Source organism: Cetorhinus maximus, chromosome 21 (genome assembly GCF_964194155.1).
Source record: "Cetorhinus maximus chromosome 21, sCetMax3.hap1.1, whole genome shotgun sequence".
NCBI classification, from domain to species: Eukaryota; Metazoa; Chordata; class Chondrichthyes; order Lamniformes; family Cetorhinidae; genus Cetorhinus; species Cetorhinus maximus.
In genome coordinates, this window is record NC_135899.1 from 21,035,766 (window position 1) to 21,052,774 (window position 17,009).

At 43.9% G+C, this 17,009-nt stretch overlaps 1 protein-coding gene across 1 annotated transcript; it reads left to right on the forward strand.

Moving 5' to 3' along the window:
• The first annotated feature begins 8,588 nt into the window (after positions 1-8,588).
• Positions 8,589-15,223, forward strand: LOC144695359 (uncharacterized). Its single transcript, XM_078566260.1, has 3 exons — positions 8,589-8,705; positions 10,491-10,555; positions 14,812-15,223. Exons 1-3 carry the CDS (start codon positions 8,591-8,593, stop codon positions 15,133-15,135), a joined length of 504 nt encoding a protein of 167 aa, XP_078422386.1. The 5' UTR covers positions 8,589-8,590; the 3' UTR covers positions 15,136-15,223.
• The last annotated feature ends 1,786 nt before the right edge of the window (positions 15,224-17,009 follow it).

A 17,009-nucleotide genomic window follows, 5' to 3' on the forward strand; every position in this document is an offset into this window, starting at 1 on the left:
TTTATATTTGTATTCGAAGGGGATTGCAGATTCACTAGAAATATATCTGCCCTTAAGGGATGAATTGGGAGGACATGTTGTATAAATTTAGATATTATTCCCTCAGTTATAGAAAATTGGGGGTGAGTTAACTGAAAATTTAAAATTATAAAGGCACTTGATAGGAAAGAGGCAAAGCAGGTCCTTCCCTAGTTGAGAAAGTCCAGGACAAGGAGGCACAACGTTGCAATTATAGATGGCCCAGATGGTAGTGAAATCGGAAAGCACTTTTTAAAAATCAACAGGGTGAACTCTGGCGTGAACCACAGGCTGCAATTACACTATAACTGTGCTATCGGTGTGAAGCCAGACCGCGATGGCAATGCTATTTATACTGTAAGCATGCTCTTACACAAATAGCTCAGTTCTTGCAACTGCAAAGGGGGGTTGGGGAGGAGGTGATTGAGGAGGAAGGTTCTGCAAGTTGCAACACTCATGGAAACCATACTGAGGGGAATGAAATACTTGCGACATTCATAACCTCAGTACTTCCCAAAGTCCCTTACAGTAATTTCTGAAGAGTGGGACTAACTCCTCGAAAGAACCAGCAAGGCTCAATGAACTCCTGTCCTATATTATTCTCTGATCCTATTTTAACACCATTTCATTACCCTTGAAGTGTAGGCACTTTTGTTACATCGGAATATGGCAGCCAGTTCATGTACAGACTTCAAAAAAGGTCAGATTGTTGGTCTCCGTAAGTGGTCCTGAGACAGGTATAGGCTGTCACACCAGGGAGAACTCCCTCGATTTGCTTCGAATAATGTAAGGGATTTCCATCTGAGAGGAAAGATGGAGTCATAGTTTAACATGTCGTCACCTCTGAAAACACAGTGTCCCCGCAGTGCTGCTTTGGAGTAATTCAATATCAGAATTTCGACTTGCTGTGTGATAGTTTTATTAGGTACTAGTGGATTAAATCCTCCAGAAAATGGGTAGCGTGTCATGTTTTAAACCCTATAACTCGTTTCCAATTAAACTACACTGAATGTTTGGCAGGTTTTCTGTAACCGTCCTGTATAAAACGGTGGCGAACAGTGCGTGGGGAGAATGGATTCACAGCACATATTTGACCCCGAGTTGCCAGCGCCGTTTCAAGAAGTCACCGAGGTTGATGGCGTAGATACAAAATCATGCTGATGTAGTTCTTGATAATAAGGCAGATTTGAGAAGAGGGCTGTTGCTGTCCATCCGGTTGTGCTACACAAGACCTGAGGCTCTTTAATTTTGCATTTTCTGTCTGAATCGATGCCAATAGTCAGGTTCCAAGTATTCTTTGATATTACAGAAAACAAATACACAAAGCGCCAATACTCAATGGACATTTCTATTGAAACTATTCGACTCAAAGGGCTGGTTACGCAGGACGTTTATTTGGTTATTTTAAGGGCAGCCCCAAACTGTTCGACATCAATGTTATATTGCCTCATTCCTAATTAATAGGCAGAGCATGTCGTACAAAGGCTGATGTTATATTTTGGGACAGCCTGATTTGACGCTGCTCGTTTTTCTTCCTCTTGGGCCCATGAATTTCGGGCCCACGCTCGCATGCAAACAACTGAATACGATCCCGCACATATGCATGAGGACACACAGCCATTGGACACACTCACATCCATTCAAAAGAATGTGCGCCGCCTCTCACATCGTTCGAACGTGCGGGTCACCCAGGAAGACCCACACATACTTACACCCCCTCATACACCTGTTTACAGGGAGAAATGCAAACTCATTAATGCACACATATTCAGTCACACATCTATACAAACATACATACATACAAACATATAAATAACATCTATACATGTGCTACACAAACCTACTCTATATACTCACATGAACAGTTTTTAGCCTACCCACTCGTGGATACAAGGTAACATTTCGACATGTGCCCATAATAGCAAACTTGAGACAAGCAGTGAGGATGATACAAATCGATTGCAGCATGGCAAAGAGAGGCTGGCAGAATGGACAGACAGGTGGCAGGTGAAATTTAATCCAAATAAGTGGGAAGTGATGCATTTTGGTAGAAGGGATAGAGACAAGTAGTACCGATTTCACACAGCTCTACATAGTAGGCGTTCAAGTGCACAGATGGTTGGAGGTGGCAGGATATATTGAGAGACTAGTCAGCAAAGCATATGGGATCATGAGTTTCCTAAGTCAAGGTATTGAGTGCAAAAGCGGGAAAGTTATGCTGAACCTCTACAACACTCCAGTTAGGTAACAACCGGAGTATTCCAACCAGTTCTAGTTATTACACCTTCAGAAGGATATCATGGTCCTCGAGAGATTGCAGTGATCAGGGATAATCGGTAGCAGAAACTGAGATCGCTCTCCTTGGAGCAAAGGAGACAGACGGGAGATTTGATAGAGCTGAACAGGATTATGACAGGTTTTGGTAAGGCAGACAAAGAGAAGCTGCTCCCACTAACTGATGCTACAATGCGTAGGGAACACAGATTTAAGGTTTTGGACAAGAGCTGCAGCTTGGACATAAAGAAAAACTTTTCTAACAAAGTTGAGTGGCAAAGACCTGGAACACGATGCCTTCCAGGCTGGTGGAAGCAAAGAAGATTAATGATTTCAAAAGGAAATCGGATGTATACTTAAGAGAAATAAACTGGCCAGGCGATTGTGATGGAGTGTGGGAATGGGATTTTTTAAGATTGATTAATAGAGACCTGGCATGGCCTCCATGGGGGAAAGGCATCCTTCTCAGCTCTATGACTATATGAATCTCAGACCCCATAACCCTTGCTGATATCAATTTCCTAGCACACACACTCATCCACGCACAAACACTCACAAACACACACACATACACACACTCTCACAGGCACACACGCACACCCTCATGCACAGACACGCAAGCACACACACACACACGCACACTTACACACACACTCATATACACACACTCACACGTGCACACACACAGAAACACACACACATTCACACGCTTGAGGGACACACCCTGCCAATTGCCGCCCCATCAGACTACTCTCCATCATCAGCAAAGAAGTGGAAGAGTTCAACATCAGTGCTATCAAGTGATACTTGCTTAGCAATAACCTGCTCACTGACGCCCAGTTTGGGTTCCGCCAGGGACACTCAGCTTCTGACCTCATTGCAGCCTTGGTTCAAACATGGACAAAAGAGCTAAACTCCCGAGGTGAGGTGAGAATGACTGCCCTTGACATCAATACCTCATTTGACCGAGTGTGGCATCAAGGAGTCCGAGCAAAACTGGAGTCAATGGGATGGTATTTATTTGTGTAGTTTAGGGCCCCTCAGTTTGGGTCAAATCTGATAACATTTTAGCCGGGATTTCTGTTCACATGGTGTCACGTGGAAGACAGAAGAATTAGAAATTCAAGATTTCGACTCTGTTGATCTACAAGACTCGCCCGGGATAATAGACTGGTGCTTGTAGCCACATGGAAGTTCCGGCTTATCTGGGATGTGAGGTCACCACTATTGCCATTTACACTGGATCAAACTGACCTGTACCTTCGCCACAAAGTGAACAGGACATTTGTAGTTGGGATTGTGGCATTAATCTAACTTCGCGGTTTCTCGTTTGGGGATCCATGGTTGCTTCTTGACCTGCAGCCCATGGAGCAGCTTAAACATGACTCCCTCCACCATGTGCACAATGCTGGGTGAATGCCAGCCACTCGCTATGGCTTTCCTGCTAGAGCCTCCCTAACCTGCGACTTCCCCAGCCACAAGGACAAGAGCAGCAGTCTCGTGAGAACAATATCACCTCCCAGTTCTCTAAATCACAAGTCATCCTGACTCGGACAGAGAGGCGATTGTCCACGATGAACGGTCAAAATCTTGAAATTCTCTCCCTTGCAGCCTTGGGGATGACTCTTCACCGTGGTTGGTGCAGTAATTCAGCCCCCAAGCGAAACAACAAGAACCTTCCAAGAGAATGGCTTGTGGCTGGTCACTGCACTCACCCGGGGAATATCTCATGGTTAGCAATTTCAAATTGTCCTTTTTTTAATCTTACAGCTCACCTTAGAGACAAATACCTGAATGAAATGCATTTGGGGTTCAACTGGAAGTTTCAACGCTAATGAGCAAGTTTGTGACGTCACGGCTATTTACACATTTAGAAAACGCAGTTCATCACCATTGAAAAGACGAATGTCGTTCATGGACACATCTTTCCTCATGGTTATATGAGATTTGTGAGCTCTGGCCGCCATCACCTTTAGTTCCGAGCAAATGAGACTGAGTAAGTTCCATTTCGAATGGTGTAAAGTGTATATTGTTTGATGTCCTTCTTAGCCAGTTGCTCGGCAGCGTCTTGATATGTATGTTAGTTCTAACTTGAAAAAGGTCACAAGGCAGTTTCTAGTGATTACAGAGCTTCCTCCAAGTATGGAGGCAAAAATGTGTGAACAAACACTGACTCTCTTAGAGGCCAACATCCCCTCTCGTTATATTCTAGACAGCATATTGCACACGTTACGTTTTCATTCGGTTGTTGTAGTATTGTGTGTCATTAAAAATTAAATGTGCGACTATCCAATCAAAAAATTCCTCATTTATAAGCACTGAGGATTCTGTCATCGGTAGAACCCCAGTTCTTGTTATTTCCTTAGTTAAAATGTTTTTTTTTAACACCATGATCAATTTATGCATCGTTGGTTTAAAACCAGGAGAGGCTGAAGTAGTCCGGTTTATCAGGTTGTGCGGCGAGGAGTGGGGGGGGGGGGTGGTGTTGGTGGTGGGGGGAGGAGGTGGGGTGGGGGGGGGGGCTGCGGTGGGCGTGGGGTGGCGGGCGAGGAATTCAGCTGGAAATTCGGCTCAGAATTCCTGCAGATTAGTACAGCTAATCGTCGCTTGTTGAAACAAACCAACATAACGCCGAGAGAGGATCTGCAAAAGGCGTATTATTCTCCATGAAAATAAAAATGCACAAAATTATTGGTCAAAATATCTAAATTTCTTTGTGTTGGTTCCTCCCCACTGATAGCCAGCAACCGACTGCAGGCTGGAAAAGGGGGGAAACAAACGGAAAGTTAGAAACAGTTTTCTACATTAATATGCTTTTATTGAATTAAATGTAGCTTTTGAGTTGGCGATGTTGCTAAATATGAATGAACTTATTCGGGGTCGGCTCATTAACATTCCATACAGTAGATAATTACTAACTTTACGCCGGGGATACATTTGAGTAGGTCATGCCTATCTCTGTGTTTTAAACATTTTATCTAGTCACTTTAGGAATTTGTGCAATTATTTGGACAACACTAATGCAGCGAGACTTCAATCAAACATACATCAATCAAACATACTTCAATCAAACGCCACCCTATACTTCTACATTGCAACACCAGTCCGTGCTGACTACTGTCCGCCAAACAAATGCAGATATCGCCATATATACAGGTATGCTTTGAGATTAACATTGCATCTCCATAGCTCAGCATCGAATGCTCCATGGACTGAGCAGAGCAACAGCATTTTTAAATCAATTGTTGCCCATTTGGGGAATAACACTTTACGAAGGAAATCACACATTAGAGACAATGCGGAAGAAAGTCGCCAGAATGGATTTTGTAGTGTGTTGTTAACGGTATCTTAAAATACATATGAACAACGCGCGTTGCTTTCCCTACATCAAACTTCTCTGCTACTTCATCAAAAAATTCAGTCCATTCCCTTAAGCGTGGCCTGCCTCCTTCGGGTCCGTGTTGGATGTCCTTAATCACCTCCAACTTCTCCAGTTTCCCGATTATCGCATCTCCTTAATATTGTTGCCGAAGCCTCTATCTACCAACAGATGCTAAACTGTGAGGAAATGTTTTTAACTTAACGAATTGTTATAATTTGGAGGGAACTGCTTGAAAGGGTGCTGGAAGAGAATTAGATATAGGCTTTAACAGTAAAAAAAATAAACCGCAGCTTTTTGGGGAATAGCAGGAAGATTAGATTAGTCGGACAGATCTTTTAAGGCACTGGCACAGACCTCGTTTTGTGCCGGAAAATTCTATGAAAAGCCATATTTTCCCGACAGGCATTAAAATAATAATCTTCGTGGTTACATTTTATCCGAGAAAAATTCTACTTGTTCCTTTTTTTAAGCAAAGCATTGTGCACTAAACATTTCGTCTCTTTCTGTCGGTAGCTGATCTATATGGTTAACAGCATGTGTAAACATAATCTTTAATGCTGTGATGGAAATTGAGTGAAAATTGTGGTTGGAAACTGCAGTGCTGATCTTGATTTTTTTTGAATTCCTTAATGAATTAGCTGCAGTCATGTGTGTAACCGAATGTATTCTATGTCTGTGTCCTCGACAGATACACGAATGTATATCAGATGCAGCGAGGCCGGCAACTTCATAACAATGAATTGATTTGGCCTCCAGTATTTTATTACTCTCCCCTCACCAAGCATAGCGGCTTGCCGACTCTTTATGCGGAGTTTTGTCTATGCACTGTGATCAAAGCAAGTCACTCTTCCCTTGCGGCTGTTAACATTCGCCTATACTCAGCCCAGAACTGACATTGTCTTCCCTTTAAAAGTTTCCTTTAACTGCTTTCATGTAACACGGATACGCGCAATTGGGAGATCATGCTCCGACTTCTGTCTGGAGTCATGGCTCTGTCAGCGGATAGTATGTATTCTGACCATGGTGTGTATCAGTGCAAATGTGGTAGTAGAGCTGAATAACTGGCTGCAGTTCTGCCGAAGGGCCATGAGGGCTCGAAACGTTGACTGATTTCTTCTCCGCCGATGCTGCCAGACTTGCTGAGTTTTTCCAGGTAATTCTGTTTTTGTTTTGTTTTGGATTTCCAGCATCCGCAGTGGCTTTTAGCTTTTTGTTTTTATATTTGAGCTGAATAACCTGCCGCTTAATAAAATCGGTGACCAACGCGGCCTTCTAACAGATCTTTTCAGACTGTGCTGCAGAGCTCTGATCCAAATGGGTTAAGGAATAGAGCAGGAATAATAAATGCAAACGCATTTCAATTTTCATTTCAAATTCTTGCCATTTTATCTCTTGCAATCTGTAAACCCCTAAAGACACAGGTTACCGTATAAACCTTCCTGTAGACATGCGATACAGCACATGAAAAGTTATAGACGTGTATTGCTGCCTGTGAAATCCGATACATACAAACAGACGATGTGAATTTCTGCAGAGGTGCAGTTTTGTTACGCGAACAATGGATGTGCAGTAAAACAGAAGGTGCTGGGAATGCCCAACATGTCCTGGCAGCAACTGTGGAGAGAGAAACAGAGTTAACGTTACAGGTCACGTTCTGAAGAAAGCTCCCTGATCTGAAACGCTAACTCTGTTCCTCTCTCCACCGACGCTGCCAGACCTTCTCAGTATTACCAGTACTTTCTGTTCTTGTTTGAGATTTCCAGCATCTGCAGCATTTTGCTTTTATTAGAGACGCGCAGCGCTGCTTCAAAACGCCCATCGATATATATAAATGTATATAAATTCTTAAAGAGATATATGACTGCATGTGAATCCTTAAAGACATGCATGACTCTATGTCAATTCCTAATGACGCCTTTAACTTGTTGGTTAGCTCTAGGCACCAGTGTGTGGCGGTCCTCAGATTGCTCAGTAATAGAGCACTGAGAGAGGCCATTCTGTCCATTGACTTTGCTCAGGCTTTTTTCGAAGGCCAATCCACTTTGTCCAACTCCCACTCTCTTCCTCCAATTTCTGAGATTGCTTTTCCTCCGAATGTTTTTTTTCCCAATTCCCATTTGAAAGCTATGAATGAATTTGTTCTCGCCACGCAGGCTTTACCTTCCAAATCGTGCAAACTGGTTGCGTAAGAGACTTCTTCCCTCATTGTCACCACTGGTTCTTTCCCCAGACACCTTAAACCTGTGCCCTCTTGTTATCGGCCTTTCGGCTCCGCCTGAAATCTTCAGGATTTTAAACATCGCTGCCGAACTTGACCGTTTCCTTCCTCCTCTGCTCTAAGGAGAACAACCCGGCTCGAGAATATCCACTGAACTGGAATCCCTCATCGATGGAACCAGTTTATTAAATCCCTTCTGGGTCCTCTCCAAAGTCTCCGTACCTTTTCTAAAGTGCGCTGCTCTGAATTGAGCACAATGCTTAAATAAGATTAATGTAGGTTTATCAAACTTTATAGCCTTTGCACCCTATGCCTCTACTTACTGGGTTCTGGGTACCACAGGCTTTATTCACTGCTTTGTTAAGAGGCCCTGCCACCTCAAGCAACTCTTGCACCCCCTCTTTAAACCATTTAGCATCTATTGGTTTGAGTACTGAACTCTGGAGAATAGTGCTTTACCAATCTCTAGCCTGAAAACATCAATTAAAAAGAACTCAACCCCTTAGCTAATTTTTTACTATGTCCTCCTGTCCCTTTTATGTCACGGGCTTCAGTTTTGCCAAAGCCTACGTGGTGCTTTGCTTTTGCAGAAATATTTTGCTGTGTCTGAACTTCTCATTTATGGCACTGAAATAAGACCACGTTCGGAGGTTTTCAAACTCTCTATGTTTAACCAACACGCCCTGATAGAAAATGACATGACAGGAAAGGGAGACTCGCTGACAGGAACTGAAATTTCGATCGGCATCTCTCTGGGAGTTGCAATCGGCATCGTGCTCTCGGGCGGCTGCTTCTTGCTTAAACGGCGAATCGGTGAGTAACTTGTCTTAAAATCTCCATTCCGAGTCCCGGGCCCTGTGTTAGGTCAGCAGAATACATGAACTCGGATAAGCCGTCCAAATACGTATAGCATAGCAACACAGCGGCATTTACACTTCTTTTATAGCCCAAACTGACATGCCTATTGTCGGATGCAATATCGGGTGGAAACTATGGGAATCAAGGGATATGGGTTCTGGTGGGAAAATGCAGTTAAGTTCTAAGATCAGCTGGATTCTTCTTGTATGGCGGAGCACGGCATACATGCAGCATCCCTGCTTCGATTCCGATATTGTGTATTGTAATGTCCTTAACAGCATTTAGGAGTTGCTGTATTATAATCTAATCTCTGATTAAGTGGCATCGAATGTGGTTTAGCACAATTTCAAACAGTTCAGAAAATGGACCCGAGATAATAAACCATCGACTAGATTTTTCCTTTTTTTACCCTGAGTTCCTCAGGGTAGTGTCCTCGGACTAACCATCTCCAGTTGCTTCATCAATGACCTTCCCCCCATCATAAGGTCAGAAGTGGGGATGTTCACTGATGATTGGACAATGTTCAGCACCATTCGCGACTCCTCAGATACTGAAGCAGTCCATGTCCAAATGCAGCAAGACCTGGACAATATCTAGGCTTGGGCTGACAAGTGGCAAGTTACATTCGCACCACACAAGTGCCAGGCAATGACCATCTGCAACAAAAGAGAATCCAACCAGCACCCCTTGACGTTCAATGGCATTAGCATCACTGAATCCTCCAATATCAACACCCTGGGTGTTACCATTGACCACAAACTGAACTGGACTGTTCAGAGCAGGTCAGAGGCTAGGAATCCTGCACGAATAACTCACCTTCTGACTCCTCAAAGCCTGTCCACAATCTACAAGGCACAAGTCAGGAGTGTGATGGAATACTCCCCGTTTGCCTGGATGAGTGCAGCTCCCACAACAATCAAGAAGCTGGACACCATCCAGGACAAAGCAGCCCACTTGATAGGCACCACATCCACAAACATTCACTCCCTCCACCACCGACGCACAGTAGCAGCAGTGTGTACCATCTACGGGATGCACTGCAGGAATTCACCAAGGCTCCCGAGACAGCACCTTCCAAACTCACGACCACTGCCATCTAGAAGGACAAGGGCAGCAGGCACAGGAAACACCACAGCCTGGAAATTCCCCTCCAAGTCACTCACCGTCCTGACTTGGAAATATATCACCGCTCCTTCACTGTCGCTGGGTTAAAATTCTGGAACTCCCTTGCTAACAGCACTGTGGGTGTACATACACCACATGAACTGCAGCAGTTCAAGAAGGTAGTTCACCACCACCTTCTCAAGGGCAACTAGGGATGGGCAATAACTGCTGGCCCAGCCAGCGAAGCCCACATTCCGTGAATGAATTTGAAAAAATCTAATCTATGAGTTATTATCTCGGGTCTGTTTTCTGAACTGTTTTACTGCAGTCTAATCTAGGTTTTATGAAAGTTTATCGTGCTTTAGTACAGCCGAGTCCAGGGTTTATTGCACTTTGGGGCATTGCATTACGTTTTGGATTGTTACTGTGTCATCTAATTTACTTTGTTAAAGTCTACTCCCTATTCTACGATTATCAAAAAAGATTTCCCGTTTACACTCAAAGCAGCGATGCTTATCCTGATGTGTGCAGGGCATTGGCATAACGTAACTTTTTATATATACATACAAAATTATTTTGTAAACGCCAGTGTTGATTATTTTTTTCATTCAGTGTCATTCTGCCTTTGCATTCCAGATGCTTGTGCAGATTGGATTGGTCTCAAACTCTCTCCCTGGTTTAAACAAGAACGAATGTGCAAGGTGATATCTCATTCTTGTTACCTCCATAATGCTTATTTGGTTTAGTCACTGTTCGTGAGGGCTGGTAGTCCTAAACCGGTTCGCTGCCCAATCTAAGAGCTCGCTTATTATTAGCAACATGTTAGAATTGTTTCTTCCATCTACCGGCCAGGGCCGTCTGGAAAACCTGGCCAGGAGTTTAGCAATGGAAAGTTAAGACGAGAGAAGTTTTGGTGAGGTTTAAATGAAAGTCACCTTTCAAATAATTGTGTTCATTAAATGGGTGTTAAGAAGCATCCGGAATACACAAGAAATCAGCAGCATTCGCCGGGGTAGGATGAAAGCAAATTATTTAAAGATATTTAGATTAATTTTGGAAGACCTGATTCCTCATGTTTATAGGAGCAGGAGACCAGAATAATACCAACTTCGTGCTTTAAAGGACTGGTGAATATAAATATCAAATTCGAATGAGGAACTGACGGATTAATACATTTCCTTCTCGTTCTCAGAGTACGCTTGTCTGAGAAATCTCTGACATTTTGAAGGGACGATGGGGATGTGGAAACTCGGGGTTGTAGTGGTAATTCGTGGTATTAATGCTCATAATTCAAATAACGAAATCAACTAGTAATGCGGACATGCGAACATACGAAATAGGAGTAGAAGTGGGCCATTCGGCCTCTCGAGACTACTCCGCCATGCAATAAGGTCGTGGCTGATCTGTTTGTTCTTCCAGTTCTACATTCCCATCTACCGTTAATTCCCTTGCCTGACAATAATCTATCCACCTCTGCCTTAAAATATTCAATGACCCCGCTTCCACTGCCTTCTGAAGCAGAGAGTTCCAAAGTCACACAATCCTCAGAGAAAAAAAAACTTCTCCTCTTCTCTGTCCTATTAGGGCGACCCTTAATTTAAAAACAGTGCCCCCTAGTCCTGGACCCATCCACAAGAGGAAACATCCTTTCCATGTCAACCTTGATAAGGCCGTTCAGGATCTTGTAAAATTCAATTAAATCACCTCTCACTCTTCTAAACTCCAGTGGAAACAAGCCCACTCTGTCCAACCTTTCCTCATAAGGCAGCCCAGTCATTCCAGGTACTAATCTACTAAACCTCCTCTGAACCGCCTACAACGCATTTACATTCTCCCTCAAATCAGGAGACCAAAACTGCACATATTATTCCCAACGGTACTGCCCCCACTTTCTCCAGTGCTGGTGCCAGTGCCCCACAAACTGGAACCCACTTCTCCCACACCAGTCTTTGAGCCATGTGTTCATTTCTCTAATTTTATGTGCCCTATGCCAATTTGCACACGGCTCAGGTAATAATCCAGAGATTATAAATTTTCAGATTCTGCTTTTTAAGTTAGTGCCTACTTAATCATATTCTTTGTGCAGAACCACTTTCCTAGTCGTACCTACGTCATTGATACCTACATGGACCACGACTGCTGAATCCTCCCCGTCCCACCACAAGCTCTTCTTCAGCCCTGTTAGATATCCCAAACCCTGGCACCGGGCAGGCAACACAGCCATCTGGACTCTTGCTGTTTGCTGCAGAGAACAGTATCAATCCCCCTCACTACACTGTCCCCTACCACCACTACCTTCCTTTTTTCTCCCCCCACTTAAATAGCTTCCTGTACCACGGTGCCATGGTCAGTTTGCTCATCCACCCTGCAGTGCCCGATCTCACCCAAACAAACTGAGAGATCCTCAAACCTATTGGACAATTGCACAGGCTCACACTCCTGCACTCCTGTCCCTTGGGTCCACTTAACTGCCTCACTCGCAGCCACGCCCTCCTGTCCCTGACCACTGACCAAATCGGAAGACCCTATCCTAAGTGGTATGACTGCTTCCTGGTGCGTAGCATCCAGGTAACTTTCCCCCTCACTGATATGTCACACTGTCTGCAGCTCAGCCTCCAGCTCAATGACTCTGAGCTGAAGTTCCTCGAAGTGCAAACACTTACTGCAGACGTATTTGCCCTGAATCACAGTGTTATCCAGGAACTTCCACATGCCGCAGCCTTGATGAATCACCTGTCCTGCCATCCTTAATGTGTTTTAAATAATTACTTAACTATATCATTCACTTATTTATGTAGCGTGTTACATTTTATTAACTTTACCACCAATTTGAATCCTACTTAAAACCCTAGGAATAGAATCGACCTTAGTCACTCACCAGATACTCACCAAACAGCTAGCTCCTTTCCCTCTCGCAAAGCGAGAACCTATTCCTACAGGGTGAGAAGTATAGAAAAAGGGAATGAGCAGGTCCTCCCACTATGATCCTTCACCAAACTCTCCCACACCAAACTCCAAGTCTGCACCCAGTTTCCTCAGCTGCACTTCTTTGCCTTGGCTGCATGAAAGAGGCCTATATGTATAGCCAACTGAACTGGGGCTAGAGTAACCAGATTCAACCCAATAGCTAATTAAATACTCCGCTCTCACAGCAGAGAGTGAGTTTACTCTCAGCTGCAAGAAAAAAAGTACTTAGCCTTCTTACACAGTACTTTCCAGTCACTGCCAGCTACAAACTAGATTATATTTAAAAAAAAACAAAATTTAAGAATTAAATTAATGCTCTAAAGTCCCTCTCTCACCAAACTCCAAGTCTACACTCAGTTCCATCAGCTGCACTCATTTGCCAATTGGTAATGGTTTTGTATATTAATATTTTTATATTAACACTGAGGGCTAAAAGGGCATTGTCCGTTCATGATCCACATGGTTTACATGACACAATGTGATAGTAACATGCAGTGTTAGATGGTTCTGAACCATACTAAGATTTGGATTGGAATGAAGGAGGCTGATATAAATACTTCGGGTTTAAATGGATCTATGAGAGGTTAATATGCAAGAGTGTAATGGGACTGTGATATTGATCATCAGTGTTAAAATGGCATGCTATGGTATTAATACTAATGGTTGCTGTGCGATTCTGTGATATTCATAGACATTTAAAAAAAAACATTGTGTCAGCAGCTATTTAGCCATTTAAAACAAACATGGTGATCTACTTGCTGTGACCGAAAAATACACAAAGGAAATGTGACAGAATATGAAGGTCACATCACACCGTACTCTATTTTATTTTCATTCATGCGATGTGGGCTGGCTAGGCCAGCATTTATTGCTGATCCCTAACTGACATTCAGAAGGTGGTGTTGAGCTGCCTTCCTGAACTGCTGCAGTCCATGCAGTGTAGGTATGCCCACAGTGCTGTTAGGGAGGGAGTTACAGGATTTTGACCCAGCGACAGTGAAGAAACGACGATCTATTTCCAAGTCAGCATGTTGAGTAGCTTGGATGGGAGCTTCCAAGTGGTGGTGTTCCCATGTATCTGCTGCCCTTCTCCTTTTAGATGGTAGCGGTCATGGATTTGGAAGGTGCTGTCTAAGGAGCCTTGGTGAGTTTCTGCAGTGCATCTAGTAGATGGTGCACACTGCTGTTACTGTGCATCGGTGGTGGAGGGAGTGAATGTTTGTGGATGTGGTGCCAATCAAGCGGGCTGCTTTGTCCTGGATGGAATCGAGCTTCTTGAGTGTTGTGGGAGCTGCACTCATCCAGGCAAGTGGGGAGTATTCCATCACACTCCTGACTTGTGCCTTATAGATGGTGGGCAGGCTTTGAGGAGCCAGGAGATGAGTTACTGGTCGCAGGATTCCTAGCCTCTGGCCTGCTCTTGTAGCCACAGCATTTATATGGCTAGCGTAGTACAGTTTCTGGTCAATGGTAACCCACAGGATGTGAAAATTGGGGGATTTAGCGATGTTAATGCCATTGAACATCAAATGGAGATGGTTAGATTCTCTCTTGTTAAGGTGGTCATTGCCTGGCATTTATGTGGTGCGAATGTTACTTGTCACTTGTCAGCCCAAGCCTGGATATTGTCCAGGTCTTGCTGCATTTGGTCATGGACTGCTTCAGTATCTGAGTCGCCAATGGTGCTGAACATTGTGCAATCATCAGCGAACATCCTCACTCCTGATGAAGTGATGATAAATAACTCTCCCAATGTAGCTAACAAGGGAAGGAAACTGTTTTTAGTTTCGGGATCGGGCAGCAGAGTCACAGAAATCCATGTTGCCAGCGGTTTATTGCCATCAGCACCTGATTCCGCGAGTTTTGCACGTGTTTCCATTTTGTGTTGAAACCTCAGAAAGAAAGTAACACCAACGGGACTGAGGACAACATCAACTGCCGTGGTCTTCCTGCAGGTATCCTTCATGGCCTCATATTTTCTTTCTTGCAGAATAGTGATTCTTCTTCACGCAGTGAATTTATTGTGTACGCAGAGCTGAGTTTGTCGATATTACCAGAGCTGGCACACGGAAATTCCTCGGGAACTCCAATACGGTCTGTATCCAATACGGTCTCGCAAGATCTAATGCAGACACAGGGAGATTTCTCAGCAGACCCAGTATATACACGGGGCGGTCTCTCGGCAGATTTCATAAGGGCACATGAAGATCTCCCAGCAAGTTTAATACAGATACACGGAGCTTTCTCGGGAGAGGAACCGACTGAATATGCTTCTGTTAAGAGGGATGAACAATGCGTGGCAAATTTCATATAAGGGCGAGACGAAGATAAATGTTAGTAATAATTGTCAATCTGATATTTCTTTTTAAAATACATTAAGTAAAAGCTGAACTGGTACTTTTTCCCCCGTGTGGCTTTTTCTCATTTGGGGTCTGTGTTTATTAAATTTAAGGTTGGACCAAGCAAATACTTTCATGTTGGGTGGCGATTGAGGATTGGAATGGATAACGGGGTGTACTTCTGGCCTTGCCCAGTGATTTGTCTTTAAGCTGAGACGCTGCTGCTTTCCAGTGAGTCCCAGGTGGTCCATGAGATAAGACACCGTAAATGGGGCGAGTTTGAAAACTGTAAATGAGGAGAGAGGCTTTCGTGCCCCATGTGCACAAACCAGTTAAAGTTGCGCATCAAGTTGACCAGCTAATGTGCTACTTGCTGTGACAAATAGAGAAATAGAAAGTGAAAACCCATGTGTTATTCTAGAACTTTATAAGTCAGTGATTCGGTTCAATTGGAAACGGCGCAGGGAAGAATTCTGATGTTACCAGAAATAAGGGGCTTCAGATGTGCAGGGAGGGGGGAAACAAATAGGCCTCTTCTCCTTGGAACTGACAAGATTAATAGGTGACCGAATTAATGTTTGCATGATGATGAACGGGTTTGATAGAACAGTTAAATGAAAACGGTTTCCTCTGGCAAATGAGGGAATAATCAAAGGCCATGAATCCAAAAATATTGGCAGAAAAAAAAACATCATGTGGGGAGATGAAGAACATTTTTCATTCAGGGAGCTGTTGGGATCTGCAACGCTGTCGCCCTGAAATGGTGATGACTGCTGATTCCGTCAGGGGGTTCAAGGTGTGACCATGGAGAAAAGGGAGGGGTGGGGGGTGGAATCCGAGATTAAGCACGGCTCCTCTCTGTAAATAGGCAACGCAGGCGCAATAGGCAGCCGCATGGCTTTGTTCTGTGCTGTAGGTTTTCATGAATACATGGGAACCGGAGGTGACCCTCGAACCTGCTCCGCCATTCAAAATGGTTCATCTGTATCACGACACCAATTGTCTACCTTAGCCCATATCGCTGCCTTATCGAACAAAAATCTAATTGTCTCATCTTGAACATTAGTATTAATTCCCAGGATTCACGGCCTTTCAGGGGGAACGAACGCCAGATTTCGACGGCTGGTGTGTGAAAAAGTACTCCCTGATTTCAATGCTAAATTGTCATTCGCTAGCCCTATGATTATGCCCACTTGTGCTGGATTGGTAAACTGAAGGGATTCGTTTCTCTGTATGACCGCATTGATCATTTTAAAGGCCTCAATGTCATTACCTTTCAACCAAATTAACTCGATTCCATTCATTACCTTTGAGCCAATCTTCTGACCTAGTAACACGGCGGATTATTAGTGCCCAATGGATTTTTGGAGTCAGATATTTTATAAACAATTCTGTAACTTAAAAGCACTCTGAATATCATCTAAGCATTAATCCAGTTCTACCTTAGTGCTCAATTTAGCTCAGTCTTTGCAAACTATCGCCTTTATATCCAACTTCCATTTCCTCTTCACCTACCCTTCACCTTCGCTTCAGATGCCAGAATCGCTATTTTGGCACGTTTCCTTCCATGGGCACACAGTGGACAGGTTCTCCCGATATGAATTTCCCAAGGGAGGATTTTCAGCTCAGACTCCGCCAAACGGTGGCATGTTCCCTGCTTGGGTAACATGTCTAGCTACTTTACTCGGCTGCATGAGTCAGCTGTTCCTCTGCTGCATTCAAAGGTGAACGTGCTCCCACTGAGCAACGGTGAACATGGACTTAGATTGAAGTCATCGCTAAGTGAACCTCAATGTGCAATGAGCAAGTGTCCCGCACCCTTCATAAGATGAAACAGCTTGTAATGCAA